At 35.5% G+C, this 16776-nt stretch overlaps 2 protein-coding genes across 15 annotated transcripts in view; both read left to right on the top strand.

Moving 5' to 3' along the window:
* The window catches only part of LOC117565770 (uncharacterized), a 73115-nt gene extending 57030 nt beyond the window's left edge, over positions 1-16085 (top strand). For 2 of the 12 annotated variants that reach the window (XM_052003135.1, XM_052003143.1), the window contains one exon: positions 15981-16085. In XM_052003135.1, coding sequence (XP_051859095.1) covers positions 15981-16025 — 45 coding nt within the window. In that variant the 3' untranslated portion in view covers positions 16026-16085. Of the gene's footprint in view, positions 1-9773; positions 9807-9857; positions 9953-15980 lie in introns of those variants that run through there. The other 10 variants (XM_052003136.1, XM_052003133.1, XM_052003142.1 and 7 more) reach the window with 8 other exon arrangements.
* On the top strand, positions 8048-16061 carry LOC117565769 (uncharacterized). Of its 3 annotated transcripts, XM_052003148.1 has the most exons (4): positions 8048-8128; positions 14611-15151; positions 15218-15823; positions 15896-16009. In XM_052003148.1, exons 2-3 carry the CDS (start codon positions 14783-14785, stop codon positions 15434-15436), a joined length of 588 nt encoding a protein of 195 aa, XP_051859108.1. In that variant the 5' UTR covers positions 8048-8128; positions 14611-14782; the 3' UTR covers positions 15437-15823; positions 15896-16009. The 3 variants fall into 3 exon arrangements, with proteins under 3 accessions (XP_051859108.1, XP_034100931.2, XP_051859107.1); XM_034245040.2 differs by having other exon boundaries at positions 8052-8128; positions 14611-15823; positions 15896-16061; XM_052003147.1 differs by lacking the exon at positions 8048-8128 and adding an exon at positions 14176-14247 and having other exon boundaries at positions 14611-15823; positions 15896-16061.
* Positions 16086-16776: the final 691 nt, after the last annotated feature.

The raw sequence follows: 16776 nt of genomic DNA, 5'->3' as shown, positions 1-16776 counted from the left end.
GAGAACAAACATATGAAATACCTCCAATATAAAAATAAATTGGAAATTTTATTTTTGGTTCTGTTTTAATATTTCATACAAATATACATACATTACACTATAGTCTCAATAAATTAAATAATTTCAGTGATTTAATATAATACTTGTGACTTGTTACAATCTGAAATATAAAACTAAACATAAACAGAATCAACTGATAGAAGTGTCAATAAAATCAGTATTTAACTAAACATAGATTTTAAAATGAAGCTATTTATAACCCAATAATACCGAAATGGCCACACTGTTGGATTATCAACAATGGACAGGGCCTGCTAAACACTATCATTTATATGATGGCACTGTATAGGTAAAGCCTATTTATTCGATAACTGAGTAATAAAATTGTGTGATCAAAGCATAACAAACAACGAAAATAAAGAAAATTAATTAACGGAAAATGAATTTGGACGTAACTCACAATGATTGTTGTTGGCGATAACTCAAGTATTGGATTTACGGACAATTTGTGCTATATAATTACGCCATAAAAGGCGTTCATATGCTTGCACCAAAGTATGTCTATGTCTGGCGACATCAAAATTTCTGCAAACTAACTGAAGTCAACTTTCAACAACTTAAAGAGCCGCCGAGATGTTGGATATATTCTTAGCCAGCATTAGTCCCAAAAGCTGCAAAAAGTTACATTCTGAAGATTTGTCACAATGGATTTCTGTACAGGCGTTGGGCAAAGGGGAGGATGTTCGAACCATTTCACCGCAGCATGAGGAATTTTTGGAGTACTCCACTATGCGGGCAACTTGCCTTATGGTGATATGAAGAATCAATTGATATAATGACAAAAGATGTTCTTGACACACCTAAAGAGAGGCTATCGCCAGGGTGGGGCAGTATCAGCGCATCTGGAGAGTGCTGCAATTTATTTACTGATGATTCAGTATTAGCAAATCGAAGCACGCTAGCAGGGCAGTAAGTCGTTAATACAATATGAAATCATGATAATCTTAGTGAGCTACTAAGGACCGTTAAGCGAAGACAAATTCAGAATTACGTTTAAGGAAGCCAGTCATGTAACATGTGCACACTAGAAAAACCGACCAACTTGGGCCAATTGACTTTGGCTTGAATATTTGTGGATCAATGATGATAAATCTGGCTAAAGCGGATTGCGATTTGAAAGTACTTAGACAAGCTGGATTTCATGCGACTTATAATGAAGAACATTAGTGAATTTATTAGCTGTGGGAAATTCGTTCTAACTTGTCATCTACTAGAAGATCTGACTTTATCGAGCGTGCTATATATTGGAGATATGGCATTATATATATATCAACTGGCACAAAAATCGCTCTCTGCCGCTTAACGCTGCATTGGGACAACACGGATGCAAATGAAGAGCTGTGAGCGAAGTGGAATTAGGAGAAACTGTATTCATCAATATGTCATTTGTTATATTGCTTGCAGATCTGCGTCATACTGTCAACATCCAACACTAAAGGCACTCTTCTTTCCCAAGTTAAAATCGGATTTTATTCAGTTGCAATATGATACAAATTAAAATTTAAGGCCTTTGCATCATAAAAGTAATTTAAATGTTCTAAGCTTTAGTCCACTAAAGCTAAGGCAAGGTCATTTAATTGATATAAAATATTGGTATTCACATTTCTAAATTCACACACTTATCAATATTGAACAGGCTGCAATTGTAGATCTTAATATGGCGACGTTACAAGTTGATCGTCTATCGATAATAGTATGATTTATAATAATAATATTACTCAGACGTTCAATTAAGATGTAACCAATTTGTTTGATAATTAAATACCAAATATTTAGACGCACTAGAACGGATGATTGCTTTGATACGATAAATTTAAGTACTTTAATATTAATCAAATTTTTCTTTTGCTGGGAGCCATGATCTTTGCTTTCACTGAATCCAAGAGAACTTCTGAAGTTTGAAAGAAAGCAGAAATGTGACATATTTCTGCCCAGCAACTAGTGACAATGCAGTGAATTGAAACTAGAAGGGTTATGAGCTTGTTCCTCAAAACGCTGGCAGAACTTCACATTTCCGAACATGAAAACACCGGCATCACTTAAAGAGCTTGCGAATTAAAGCTCTTCCTGGATTCCGCTGTGGAAGACTCATGATGGTCTCGTTATGATCGTCTTGCAGAAATATTGCAGTTGCCAAACGCGTTGAAGCGAGTGTTTGAGAATCTTAATGACATGATGCCCCGCAATATTATAAATGCAGCTGTTGAAAGAGGGAACTGACCACATCCATATCTAACTATGATACGCTCTGCTTGCCGCAAGCCGCATACACTTACTTTATATGTTAAGATCGCGTTACATCTTGGCGTGCGTTAAAAGAGCGTGCAGCGACATACATAAGATTACCTTTCACGATTGCATCGGGAATACAGCATGACCACCACATTGTGCAAACTTATCTACTGTACAATTGGCAATTGTTGAGAGACGATGTTATAACAGCGAAAAACACGCCAACTGATTACAGATTTAAGGCCCTTGCACCGATTACATATCAATCGACAGCATCGGGTGATGTTGAATGAGGCAGAGCTGTGGCAAACTGTTGCCAGCTACCATCGCTTAGATCCTAATATATATCGGCACGTACAGTTGCACTCATGATTTCGTTCTCAGTCTTAGCATTGTATTCCCACAACACAGATGAAACCGAAAAACTGGTGAGTGCTGTGCAGAAAGTTCTTCTGCTCTTAAGTATTTCATTTCATTATCCTTACAGATACATACAGCGTCCTTTCAAGCATCCAAACCTGAGGTTTTCTTTATGCCTTTAGAACCGGAGAAACGTCGGCTGAATATGCTGCGAGTGCATTTGAAACCGTTGATCCTTATCGCTAAATTCCTATGATGTACACTTTTCACTAATGGAATTTGCAAAAATTACAATTACAATAAATGATTCAAAACACTAATAATTTGTGAAATTGATAATTATGATTTATTATGAATATTATTTATATACTTAACTAAACTTATGCAGAATGAGAGAAAAATTGATATTTTATGCCACACAAAAATATTTTCGAAACTAACTACACAGTCGTGACCGATAGCATACCAACGCATCTCTGAACTATTGTAAACTAAGATAAAGTTATTTTATTTAAAAAAAAAGTAACAGTAACATACAAATATTAATTAAATCGCTATGCCAATTAACAAATCGAAAAAAATGAGTAATACTTTAACCAGGGCTACTAAATAAAACTTGACGTTATCAAGCAATAAGCAATAATCTAATTCTTTGTATACCTGGAAAAACCTCTTTAACATTGAATGCGATATGCAAACCTAAATAAGTTGGTAGTAAAAGTAGTTCGAGATAAAAAAATATATCTAAAGTAGATATCAATTGAGTTTATTCTTCGCGATCTTCAGCACTTTAGGCATCCACCAATTTAAAGTGACTTTGAGCCTTTTAAACAGTAGACGATGTCGATATTTTCATCCTTGCTAATTATCCTAACGTACTATATGATATTTTTCCATTTAATAATCTGGTTCGCATATACAACCATTATGCCTAATTAAAGTATTGAAATTTAATCATACAAATATAATTATATTGTGGCAAAGTGCTGCCGTTGCAACTATTTGTCTAACCTTATTGCGATTTTTGGTGGTTTCCCCGCATCGAAGCATGAACTCGTATTTATATTTATATACTAGAATATAACTAAAACATGTAGAAGTTTGGACTATGATATTCTGCATTTTTCAGTCTAAGGCTTATCGATATTGATAGATATCGGGATTTCGGGATTTCTGACTCATAATTTTCATTGGAGCTGCAATAAGAACGCAGAATTTTTAATAATTAATCTGAAACAAACAACGCCAGGATGTTGGACGCACTTAATGACGATGTCAGTTGGCAATAATCAAGTATTTTAAACCTATTCGTACGAATCGCACTATATGAAGCCACCAAGGCACTTCAAATCCTTAAACAAGAATGTACGCTATGCCTGGAAACTTCGCTCAGCTTATATTGATTGGAGTGACTATCAGAAGTTTGAAGCGATGCCTAAATTGTTGGACGTGTTTCTATCCAAATGCAGTGCAACATGCAGGAATTAATACTGTGAAGAGTAAATTGGACTTTCTCAACGCTGGGAAAATTATTACACATTTCCAAGCATGAAAACACTTGAGTACACATTGGATTCCTATCGTGACGATCGGGTGATGAAGCAATCAAATAATGCAAGCTCTTTCCTGGACTCATAGTTTAAAGCCTGATGGTGATTTTGATTGCGTTGTGCTGCAGAAATGGACGCAGATGGCGTAAGCTGGACTTGAGTTACACCGTTACTATGAATGTGAATACGATTGGGTCAAAGATATTGGCAAATGTCAATTGCTTGAAGAGTTGACAGCTGGATAGCTGTGTCGAGTGAGTCCAGCAATTATGATGACTCATGGCATTGCCCCAAGCTGCATAAAACTTCGCTTACTGAGTGCTTCTAATGTCGAATTATCCAAGTTTTTTGAAAACGTGCCGTGGACGTACATAGAATTATTTTAGTGATGATTACCCAAATGGATACATGACTACGCTGCGTAAAATGCGCAACGTGCGCCACTTACACATAATGTACTACGAGAATCATTTCTCTATCGGAAACCTTCGCGACTTGATTAAGAATTTGGAAAACAGCTGGAGCAAATTGACTGAAGTAGCATTCATATCTGGTCCAGGGAGGGCAGAATTGTGGGCAAACTGTTGCCAGTTGTCCAACGCTTAAGATCAATACATCTTAAACACGCGATATGAGAGAGGATTTCTTTGAAGTTGGACGGCGTATCATGGAAAGAGACACTAAGCAAACGTTCTCAACTTTAACATTGAATTTCTACGACGCACACTACGAGGAGTTGGTGAGTGAAAAATGTGTATCGAGATGGACTCTATAAATAGATATCAATTGATTTATCCTTGCAGATCCTTAGAACTTTAAGCATCCACAATTGAAAGTATCTTTTGAGCCTCTCAAACTGTATGACGACGAAGAGTAAGTAGAAGATTTTGTAGAAATTCATTTTCAGCCTTTGCAATCATCCTATGTCGCTATATGATATTTTTTTGCCCAATATGTTGGTTAATTTGATTTCGATAATAAATAAATGTATGAGCCTTATATATATATAGAGTATAAATTTTGTCATATATTAATAATAAATATATAATAATAAATTTAAGTATACATACTATACATATTAAGAGAACAAACATATGAAGCATACCTCCAAAATGTAACAAAATGAATTGGAAAATTTATTTTTTGGTTTGTTTAATTATACTCATACTATATACAACATTAAACTATAGAATCTTATTAAATAAAATAAATTTCAGTGATTTAATAAGTACTTGTGACATTTGTTACAATCATTTGAAATTAATAACTAAAACAAACAAATCAAACTGATAAGAAAATGTCAATAAAATCAGTATTAAACTAAACATAAGATTTTTAAAATGAACTATTTCATAACCAGAGAATACCGAAATGGCCACACTGGTTGCATTATCAACAATGGAACCAGGGCTGCTAAACACTATCATTTATATGATCGCACTGTATAGGTGAAGCCTAATTTATATCGATAACTGATAATAACTTTGTGTGATCAGACATAACAATTGTATACAACAAAATAAAGTAAATTAATTTACGGAATGAATTTGGACGTACTCAAACAATGATTGTTTGGTTGGCGATAATCAAGTATTGGATCTTACGACCAAATTTGCGCTATATGACGCCATCCCAAGCGTTTCATATTGCTTGCCCATCAAGTATGGTCTATGTCTGGCGACATCAAATTTCCTGCAAACTAACTGAAGTCAACTTTCAATCAACAACTTAAAGAGCCGCCGGAGATGTGATATATTCTTCAGCCAGCATTAGTCCAAAAGTGCAAAAGTTACATCTGAAGTTTGTCACAATGATTTTTCTTAAGCGTTGGCAAAATTTCACATTTCCCAGCATGAGATTTTGGAGTATTCATTCAAATGCGGCCAATTTGCATTATGGTGACTATGAAGAATCAATTGATATAATGACAAAGATCTTTTGCCAAAGAGATCGCCAAGTATCAAGCGACTGGAAGAGCTGACATTTATTTATGATGATATATTAGCAATGAAGTTGCGTCAGCTGGCAAACTATAATACAAATAAACGCCAATGATATCTTGGTGGAGCTACTAAAGAACCGTAGCAAGGACATTCGGAGGATTATGTTTAAAGAAAGCATCAGCCAATATAACATGTGCACACTAGAAAAACCGACTAACTTGGGCCATTGACTTTGGTTGAATATTGTGGGATCAATGATGAAAATCTGCTAAAGCTGATTGCGAATTTGAAGTACTTAGAGCAACTGGATTTCATCGACATAATATGAAGATTAGTGAGTTATTGCTGTGGCAAATTGTTCTAACTTGTCCATTCACTAAGAGATTCTGACTTTATCGAGCGTGCTGATGAATTTTTGAATATGGCTATATATACATGGAGGACGCACTGGACAATCGCTCTCTGCCCTTAAACGCTGGCATTGGGACAACACGGATGCAATGAAGAGCTGGTGAGCGAAGTGGAAATAGGAGAAACTGTATTCATCAATATGTCATTGTTATATTCTTGCAGATTCCGTCATCACTTCAACCATCCAAACTAAAGCACTCTTTTTCCCAGTTAAAATCGGATTTATTCAGTTGCAATATGATACAAATTCATTTAAGGCCTTTGCAGTAGTAAAAGTAATTTATAATGTCTAAGCTTTTTAGTCACTAAAGCTAAGGCAAGAGTCATTTAATAGATATAAAATATTGGTATTTCACATTCACACACTATCAATATTTGAACCAGGCTGCCAATCTGTATGATTTCATATTATGGCTCGTTACAAGTTATCGTTATCGATAAATAGTAATATTTGTTTTATAGACGTTATTTAGATGTTAAACGAATTTGTTGATTAATTAAATACGCAATGAATTTAGACCGCACTAAACGATGATTGCTTGATGACGATAATTAAGTACTTAATATTAAATCAAAATGTTTTCTTTGCCTGGGAGCATGAGCTTTGCTTTCAACTGAATCCAGAGAATTTCTGAAGTTTGAAGAAAAGCCAGAAATGTTTGGACATATTTCTGCCAGCACTAGTGCAACAATGCAGGAATTGAAACTAGAATGGGTTACAGAGCTGTTCTCTAACGCTGGCAGAACTTCACATTTCCGAACATGAAAACACCCGAATATACATTAAACAGCTGCGATTAAAGCTCTTTCCTGGACTCCGCTGTATGAAGACTCATGATGGGTCTCGTTATGATCGGGCTGCAGAAATATTTGCAATTGCGTCCACAACGCTCATGCGTTGACCAAAATGTGTATGAATCTTAATGGACTTAAGTGTGCCAAGATTATTATAAAGTGTCGACTGTTGGACGAGAGGTGACACTAAGGGCGTGTGACATTGGTCTGACATTTATGATACGCTCATGGCGTTGCCCAAGCTACAGCGTCCTTTCAAGCATCCAAACTGGTGGTGCTGAGGATTACTTTTATGCCTTTAGAACCGGAGAATATCTGGAATATCCTGCGAGTGCATTTGAAACCGTTGAACCTATCCTAAATTCCGTAATGTGATACTTTTCACTAATGAAATTTAAAATTACAATTACAATAAATGATTCAAAACACTATAATTTGAAATTGATAATTATGATTTTATTATGATATTATTTAATATAACTAAATCTAGTCCGCATACATACGTAGAATGAGAGGAAAATTGCTATTTTTATGCCACCACAGAAATATTTCGAATAAGTCACAGTGTGACCATAACATATAATTTATTTAATGGCATGTCAAGAACAGGCATACTATACATACATATGTCTATAAAATAATTTGAGTTTTTTGAAAAAAAGTAACAGTAATTCGTATTCCCCAGCGTACTATGTATGTGTTATGTAAATTACCATTCCTATAAAAATATTAATTAAACGCTTTGCCCAATTAACAACGCTGGACAAATCGAAAAAAGTGAGTAATACAAAAAAAAACTTGACGTATAAGCACATAAGCAATTTAAGCATTAAGTTTATAAATTAAATACGCAATGAATTTGGACGCAATAACTTTAAAGACAGGTTGACGATAATTAAGTACTTAAACCTCAACGAAGGAGTCTTGAATCGAATAAACTTAAGTCTGGTCTATGCCTGCAATTGTGAGATCGAGATAAATACATATATCAAAAGTATAAATTTAATCATACATACAATATAATTATATTGTGGCAAAGTGTTGTCAGTTGCAAGTAACTATTTGTCTAACCTTTTTGTGGTTTTTTGGTGGTTTCCCGCATCGCAGCATGAGCCTCGGTATTATATTTATATACTAGAATATACTGAAACATTGTAGAGTTCGGACTATCGATATTCTGCATGTTTCAGTCTAAGTTTATCGATATCGATAGATATAGGGATTTTCGGGATTTCTGAATCACAATTTCATAGAAATGCTGCACTTAAAACCAGAATTTTAATAATAAAATGTGAAACTAAAAACGCCAGGATGTTGGACGCACTTAATGACGATTGTCAGTTGGCAATAATCAAATACTTAAACCTATTCGACCGAATCGCACTATATGAAGCCACCAAGGGCACTTCAAATCGCTTGAATAAGAATATAGCCTATGCCTGGAAACTTCAGCTTAGCTTTGTACTTGATTGGAACAACTATAAGAAGTTTGAAGAGATGCCTGAATTGTTGGACGTGTTCCTATCTAACTGCAGTGCAACAATGCAGGAATTAAAACTGCTCAGAGTAAAATTGGACTTTCTCAAACGCTGGGAAAATTACACATTTCCCCGCATGAAAACACTTGAGTACACATTGGAATCCGGTGATCAGGCTGCCGATGAAGCAATTCGAACACTGGTAAAGATCTTTCCTGGACTGCATAGTTTAAAGCCTTATGGTAATTCCGTTGCGTTGTGCTGCAGAAATGGACGCAGATGCGTAAGCTGGACTTGAGCGAGTCGTGGCACTATTATGACTACGATTGGGCCAAAGATATTGCCAAATGTCAATTGCTTGAAGAGTTGACACTGATGACTGTACGATTGGTCCAACAATTATGATGACCTCATGGCGATGCCCAAGCTGCACAAACTTTGCATAGTGAGTGCTTTTTGATGTCAAATTAGTCAAGCTTTTGAAAAACGTCCCCTGGACGTACATAGGATTATCTTTAGTAATGATTACCCAAATAGACACATGACTTCGCTGCGTAAAATGCTCAACGTGCGCCACTTTAACATAATGGACTTCCAGAAAGCTTTTTTCTCTATCGAAAACCTACGCGACTTGATTAAGATTTGGAAAACAGCTGGAGCAAATTGACTTGATTGACTTTGGAATCTGGTCCGGGGAGGCAGAATTGTGGCAAACAGTTGCCAGTTGTCCAACGCTTAAGATTTTAAACGTCTTCAACATGGGTATGGGAAAAGATTTCTTTGAAGTTGGACGTCGTAACATGGAAGAGACACTAAATAATCGTTCTCAAACTTTAACATTGAATTTCTACGACACATACAACAAAAAGTTGGTGAGTGAAAAATGTTGATTAAGATGGACTCATATTCTCTATAAATACATATCAATTGATTTATCCTTGCAGATCCTTCAGCACTTTAAGCATCCACAATTGAAGGTAACTTTGAGGCTTTCAATGAGTATGACATCATCTGCAAAAGATTCATAGAAATTCATTTTCAGCCTTTGCAATCATCCTAACATCACTAAATGATATTTTTTTCCCCAATATGTTGGGTAATTTGATTTTTTGTTCGGATAATAAATAAGTGCATGATGCCTTATTATATATAAAGTATAAATTTTGTCATATATTAATAAAAAATAATAATAATAAATTTAAGTTAAATACAGTGTTGCCAGAGTCGCTTTTTCCCGTCAAATGTTTGAGCGGTAATTTCTGGCTTTCTATTACCCGCTCATAGGGTCGAAAAGGGTATTATAACTTTGTGCCGGCAGAAATGTATCATTAACAGGCAGAACGAGGCATATCCGACCCTATAAAGTATATATATTCTTGATCAAGCGCTTCAACAGCCGAGACGATATAGCCATGTCCGTCTGTTCGTCTGTGATGTCTGTCCGTCTGTCCGTATGAACACCTAGATCTCACAAGACTATAAGACAGATAGAGCTATAATTATTTTCGACAGCATTTGTTATGTTTGCACGCAGATCAAGTTTGTTTAAAATTTTTGCCACGCCCACTTCCGCCCCCGACAAAATGAAAAAATCGAATAAACAAGAAGAAATTTTTAAAGCTAGAGTCTATAGAATTTTGGTACATACTATAATTACTATAGTATTATGATTCCTGAAAATTTGGTTGCGATCAGATAAAAATTGTGGAAGTTATCAAGCAATTGCTTTGGCCGACAATCTGGTACATTTTGCCGTCTATGCTATGGTATTTTGAATGGTGTGCTGTATCGATATACCAAACATACCCTTTGGTATATTTTTAGTATTTTCGGTATATTTTGAAAATAATACAGCAATATTTTGCCCTTATTAAAAATGGGTAGCGGGTATATCACAGTCGAGCACACTCGACTTTAACTTTCTTACTTGTTTAACTTAAATCCTCTTTGTAGATCCATAAATTTTTTTTTTTTCTGAAGCTGTTCTGTCGATGCTTGCCAACACTTTTAGTGACAAATCGATTGTATGGTGTTGTAAAGCAACATGAAGACACTGGAGTTCATAGTGGATGACTGCGATACTGATAGTGATCGTGCCGGCGAAGAAATAGCAATAATGTCAGAGCTATTTCCTGGGCTGCATAGTTTGAAATCCGATCATACTTTCTATTGCGACGCTCTGTCGAAATGGACGCAGTTGCGTCAACTGGACTTGAGTGAATGGTCATCAGATTATAAAACCTATCTCCTAAGAAGATTGCCAAATGCAAGTTGCTTTTACCCGATTGTGTTAGGGACTTTAATTTTTATCATGATCTTATGACGATGCTCAGGCTTCACACTTAGCGTGGAGTCTGTCAATTCTGCAATGTTATACTTACTATTAATCATTGAATCCATTTGTTGAATTTATTAATGATTTGAAGAATAAACTGTAAAGCATTGTTATTCTAATTATGATTTGCCAAGATATCTACACAGAGTGCGGGATTTAATTGCAGTATTGAAATTTTAAAAAATTTTCCATTTTAATAATAATTTTTAATTTTTTTTAATTGTTCGTCAACTTACATTTGGACTGCTGGCGGCCATATTACAATAACTGCCCATGGTGGTGAAAACGCCAAAACGAGATTAGGTCGAACGTAACTGAGTGGCATTAGAAACGGGGGATAACCTAAATTTCATAGTTAAATTTTCTCAGTTAAATTTATAAATTAAATATATAACTATGATGGCAACCTTCAACGGCGATTGGTGGTTGGCAATAATTAGGTACCTGAATCTAGAAATCAGTAAGGAACTGGAGTTCCTCAGACTTTTAAAAATTACACTTTTCCCAGCACGAAAAACACTGGAGTACTCGATAAAAGTGGATTGGGCAAATGTTTCTAATGCAGACGCCGAGGAAGCCCAAACAATTATGACAAAAATATTTCTTGGACTACAGAATGTGAAACCATCTCTACATTAAAATTTATTGATATTATTTGTACGGTGATCGTTTGTGAAAAAAGACTCAAATGCATAAACAAAAAATTTCCGATGTTTGGTTGGAGATCCCAAAAATATCTTACACAGATTGGTGCAAAGGAAAAGTTCTTAAATTTAGAGGAGCTTCAAATTGGTCAAATTATAAGCAATTCGCTTAATGAAACCTCAAAATAATTAATGTACAAATGTAATAATTTGTTATCAAAAACTAACGGCTTTTTTAATTTACTATTTTATAAGAAACTAGATATATTTGGCTATTTGTTTTTGGCTTTCCCCACCAAGAGTTAACAACTCTGATGAAAAGGGACATTGACCGTCAAGCATTCTTCCCCTCCCTATCGCATCCACTCTTTAGCTCTTCCGTCCAGCTGAGTCCAATGTGAAGCATTTCGTTTATCAGCAGTAGGAGACAACGACGTCGACAACAACGACGCAGCGTGAGTGCGCCTGTCACTTAAAGCAAACATATGTTTCGGTCAATATAAAATTGTTATATTCTCGCAGATTCGTCATCACTTCAACCACCCAAAACTCAAGCACTATTTTTCCCAGTTAAAATCGGATTTGTTCAGTTGCAATATGATACAAATGCATTTAAGGCCTTTGCAGTCCTAGTAAAGTAATTCATAATGTCTAAGCTTTTTAGTCACTAAACCTAAGACAATATATTGGCAAAAGAGATTTAATAGATTTAAAATATTGGTATTTCACATTTCACATTCACACACTATTAATATTGAAGCAGGGCTGACAATCTGTATGATTCATATTTTGGCACGTTACAAGTTATCGTTATCGATAAATAGTAATATTTGTTTTATCAGACGTTCCATTTAGATGTTAACAAATTTGTTGATTAATTAAATACGCAATGAATTTGGACGCAGTAAATGATGATTGCTTGATGACGATAATTAAGTACTTAAATCTTAAATCAACTGTCGCTATATGAAGGCAAAGGCCATTCAAATCGCTTGAACTCAAATGTTTTCTTTGCCTGGGAGCATGAGCTTTGCCTTGAACTGAATCCAGAGAACTTTCTGAAGTTTGAAGAAAAGCCAGAAATGTTGGACATATTTCTGCCCAGCACTAGTGCAACAATGCAGGAATTGAAACTAGAATGGGTTACAGAGCTGTTCCTCTAACGCTGGCAGAACTTCACATTTCCGAACATGAAAACACCCGAATATACATTAAACAGCTGCGATTAAAGCTCTTTCCTGGACTCCGCTGTATGAAGACTCATGATGGGTCTCGTTATGATCGGCTGCAGAAATATTTGCAATTGCGCAAACGCGTTGACCAAATGGTGTATGAATCTTAATGGACTTAAGTGTGCCAAGATTATTATAAAGTGTCGACTGTTGGAAGAGGTGACACTGGCGTGTGACATTGGTCTTACATTTATGATACGCTCATGGCGTTGCCCAAGCTGCATACACTTACTTATTATGTGTATGATCGCGTGGACATCTTGGGCGTGCTGCTAAAGAAGCGTGGCAGCGACATACATAAGATTACCTTTCACGATTGCATCGGGAAATACAGCATGACCACATTGTGCAAACTTATCTACTTGTACCAATTGGCATTGTTGGAAGACGATTGTTATACAGGCGAAAAACTACGCCAACTGATTACAGATTTAAGGCCTTGCACCGACTGGATATCATCGACCATCGGGTGATGTTGAATGAAGCAGAGTTGTGACAAACTGTTGCCAGCTGCCCATCGCTAAAGATCCTGAATATATCAGGCACGCAGTTGCACTATGATTTCGTTCTCAGTCCTTAGCATTGTATTCCCACAACACAGATGAAACCGAAAAACTGGTGAGTGCTGTGCAGAAAGTCTTCTGCTCTTAAGTATTCATTTCATTATCCTTACAGATACATACAGCGTCATTTCAAGCATCCAAACCTGAGGTTTTCTTTTATGCCTTTAGAACCGGAGAATATCCTGGAATATCCTGCGAGTGCATTTGAAACCGTTGAACCTATCCTAAATTCCGTAATGTGATACTTTTCACTAATGAAATTTAAAATTACAATTACAATAAATGATTCAAAACACTATAATTTGAAATTGATAATTATGATTTTATTATGATATTATTTAATATAACTAAATCTAGTCCGCATACATACGTAGAATGAGAGGAAAATTGCTATTTTTATGCCACCACAGAAATATTTCGAATAAGTCACAGTGTGACCATAACATATAATTTATTTAATGGCATGTCAAGAACAGGCATACTATACATACATATGTCTATAAAATAATTTGAGTTTTTTGAAAAAAAGTAACAGTAATTCGTATTCCCCAGCGTACTATGTATGTGTTATGTAAATTACCATTCCTATAAAAATATTAATTAAACGCTTTGCCCAATTAACAACGCTGGACAAATCGAAAAAAGTGAGTAATACAAAAAAAAACTTGACGTATAAGCACATAAGCAATTTAAGCATTAAGTTTATAAAATTAAATACGCAATGAATTTGGACGCAATTAACTTTAAAGACAGGTTGACGATAATTAAGTACTTAAACCTCAACGAAGGAGTCTTGAATCGAATAAACTTAAGTCTGGTCTATGCCTGCAATTGTGAGATCGAGATAAATACATATATCAAAAGTATAAATTTAATCATACATACAATATAATTATATTGTGGCAAAGTGTTGTCAGTTGCAAGTAACTATTTGTCTAACCTTTTTGTGGTTTTTTGGTGGTTTCCCGCATCGCAGCATGAGCCTCGGTATTATATTTATATACTAGAATATACTGAAACATTGTAGAGTTCGGACTATCGATATTCTGCATGTTTCAGTCTAAGTTTATCGATATCGATAGATATAGGGATTTTCGGGATTTCTGAATCACAATTTCATAGAATGCTGCACTTAAAACCAGAATTTTAATAATAAAATGTGAAACTAAAAACGCCAGGATGTTGGACGCACTTAATGACGATTGTCAGTTGGCAATAATCAAATACTTAAACCTATTCGACCGAATCGCACTATATGAAGCCACCAAGGGCACTTCAAATCGCTTGAATAAGAATATAGCCTATGCCTGGAAACTTCAGCTTAGCTTTGTACTTGATTGGAACAACTATAAGAAGTTTGAAGAGATGCCTGAATTGTTGGACGTGTTTCTATCCAACTGCAGTGCAACAATGCAGGAATTAAAACTGCTCAGAGTAAAATTGGACTTTCTCAAACGCTGGGAAAATTACACATTTCCCCGCATGAAAACACTTGAGTACACATTGGAAACCGGTGATCAGGCTGCCGATGAAGCAATTCGAACACTGGTAAAGATCTTTCCTGGACTGCATAGTTTAAAGCCTTATGGTAATTTCCGTTGCGTTGTGCTGCAGAAATGGACGCAGATGCGTAAGCTGGACTTGAGCGAGTCGTGGCACTATTATGACTACGATTGGGCCAAAGATATTGCCAAATGTCAATTGCTTGAAGAGTTGACACTGGATGACTGTACGATTGGGTCCAACAATTATGATGACCTCATGGCGATGCCCAAGCTGCACAAACTTTGCATAGTGAGTGCTTTTGATGTCAAATTAGTCAAGCTTTTTTGAAAAACGTCCCTGGACGTACATAGGATTATCTTTAGTAATGATTACCCAAATAGACACATGACTTCGCTGCGTAAAATGCTCAACGTGCGCCACTTTAACATAATGGACTTCCAGAAAGCTTTTTTCTCTATCGAAAACCTACGCGACTTGATTAAGATTTGGAAACAGCTGGAGCAAATTGACTTGATTGACTTTGGAATCTGGTCCGGGGAGGCAGAATTGTGGCAAACTGTTGCCAGTTGTCCAACGCTTAAGATTTTAAACGTCTTCAACATGGGTATGGGAAAAGATTTCTTTGAAGTTGGACGCCGTATCATGGAAGAGACACTAGAGAATCGTTCTCAAACTTTAACATTGAATTTCTACGACACATACTACAAAAAGTTGGTGAGTGAAAAATGTTGATTAAGATGGACTCATATTCTCTATAAATACATATCAATTGATTTATCCTTGCAGATCCTTCAGCACTTTAAGCATCCACAATTGAAGGTAACTTTTGAGGCTTTCAATGAGTATGACATCATCTGCAAAAGATTCGTAGAAATTCATTTTCAGCCTTTGCAATCATCCTAACATCACTAAATGATATTTTTTTCCCCAATATGTTGGGTAATTTGATTTTTTGTTCGGATAATAAATAAGTGCATGATGCCTTATTATATATAAGTATAAATTTTGTCATATATTAATAAAAAATAATAATAATAAATTTAAGTTAAATACAGTGTTGCCAGAGTCAGAACTATTTCCTGGGCTGCATAGTTTGACATCCGATCATACTTTCTATTGCGACGCTCTGTCGAAATGGACGCAGTTGCGTCAACTGGACTTGAGTGAATGGTCATTAGATTATAAAACCTATCTCAGCGATTGTCCTAAGAAGATTGCCAAGTGCAAGTTGCTTTTACCCGATTGTGTTAGGGACTTTAATTTTCATCATGATCTTATGACGATGCTCAAGCTTCACACACTTAGCGTACAAAAATGATGACATTTTAGCTAAGATGCTAGAGAAGCGTGGCAATGACAATCAAATTATATTTACCGATTGCATCGAAAAGTACAGCATGAACACGTTGCACAAACTGAGGAACTTGCGATAATTGACATTGCAGGAAGAACATCATTTCACTAGCGTCTATAGTATTTTGAGGGATTTACAATAAACCAAATTGTCCTTCCTCAATTTTATGAAGAGCAGTATTTTCGGGAATTTCTTTAAAAAATTTTATTTTAAGACCTTAAATCATTATTTTGGAGTCTGTCAATTATGCAATGTTATACATACCATTAATCTTTTGAATCCATTTGTTGAATTTATTAATGATTTGAAGAAT

This window comes from Drosophila albomicans, chromosome 2L (assembly GCF_009650485.2).
Source record: "Drosophila albomicans strain 15112-1751.03 chromosome 2L, ASM965048v2, whole genome shotgun sequence".
Taxonomy (NCBI): Eukaryota; Metazoa; Arthropoda; class Insecta; order Diptera; family Drosophilidae; genus Drosophila; species Drosophila albomicans.
Note: the sequence above shows the minus strand (reverse complement) of the source record. Positions and strands in the feature narration are given on the sequence as shown.

Excerpts from the sequence above, each read along its gene's own strand:
- LOC117565769 (XM_034245040.2), top strand. The coding sequence starts at position 14,783 with ATGTTGGACGCACTTAATGACGATTGTCAGTTGGCAATAATCAAATAC.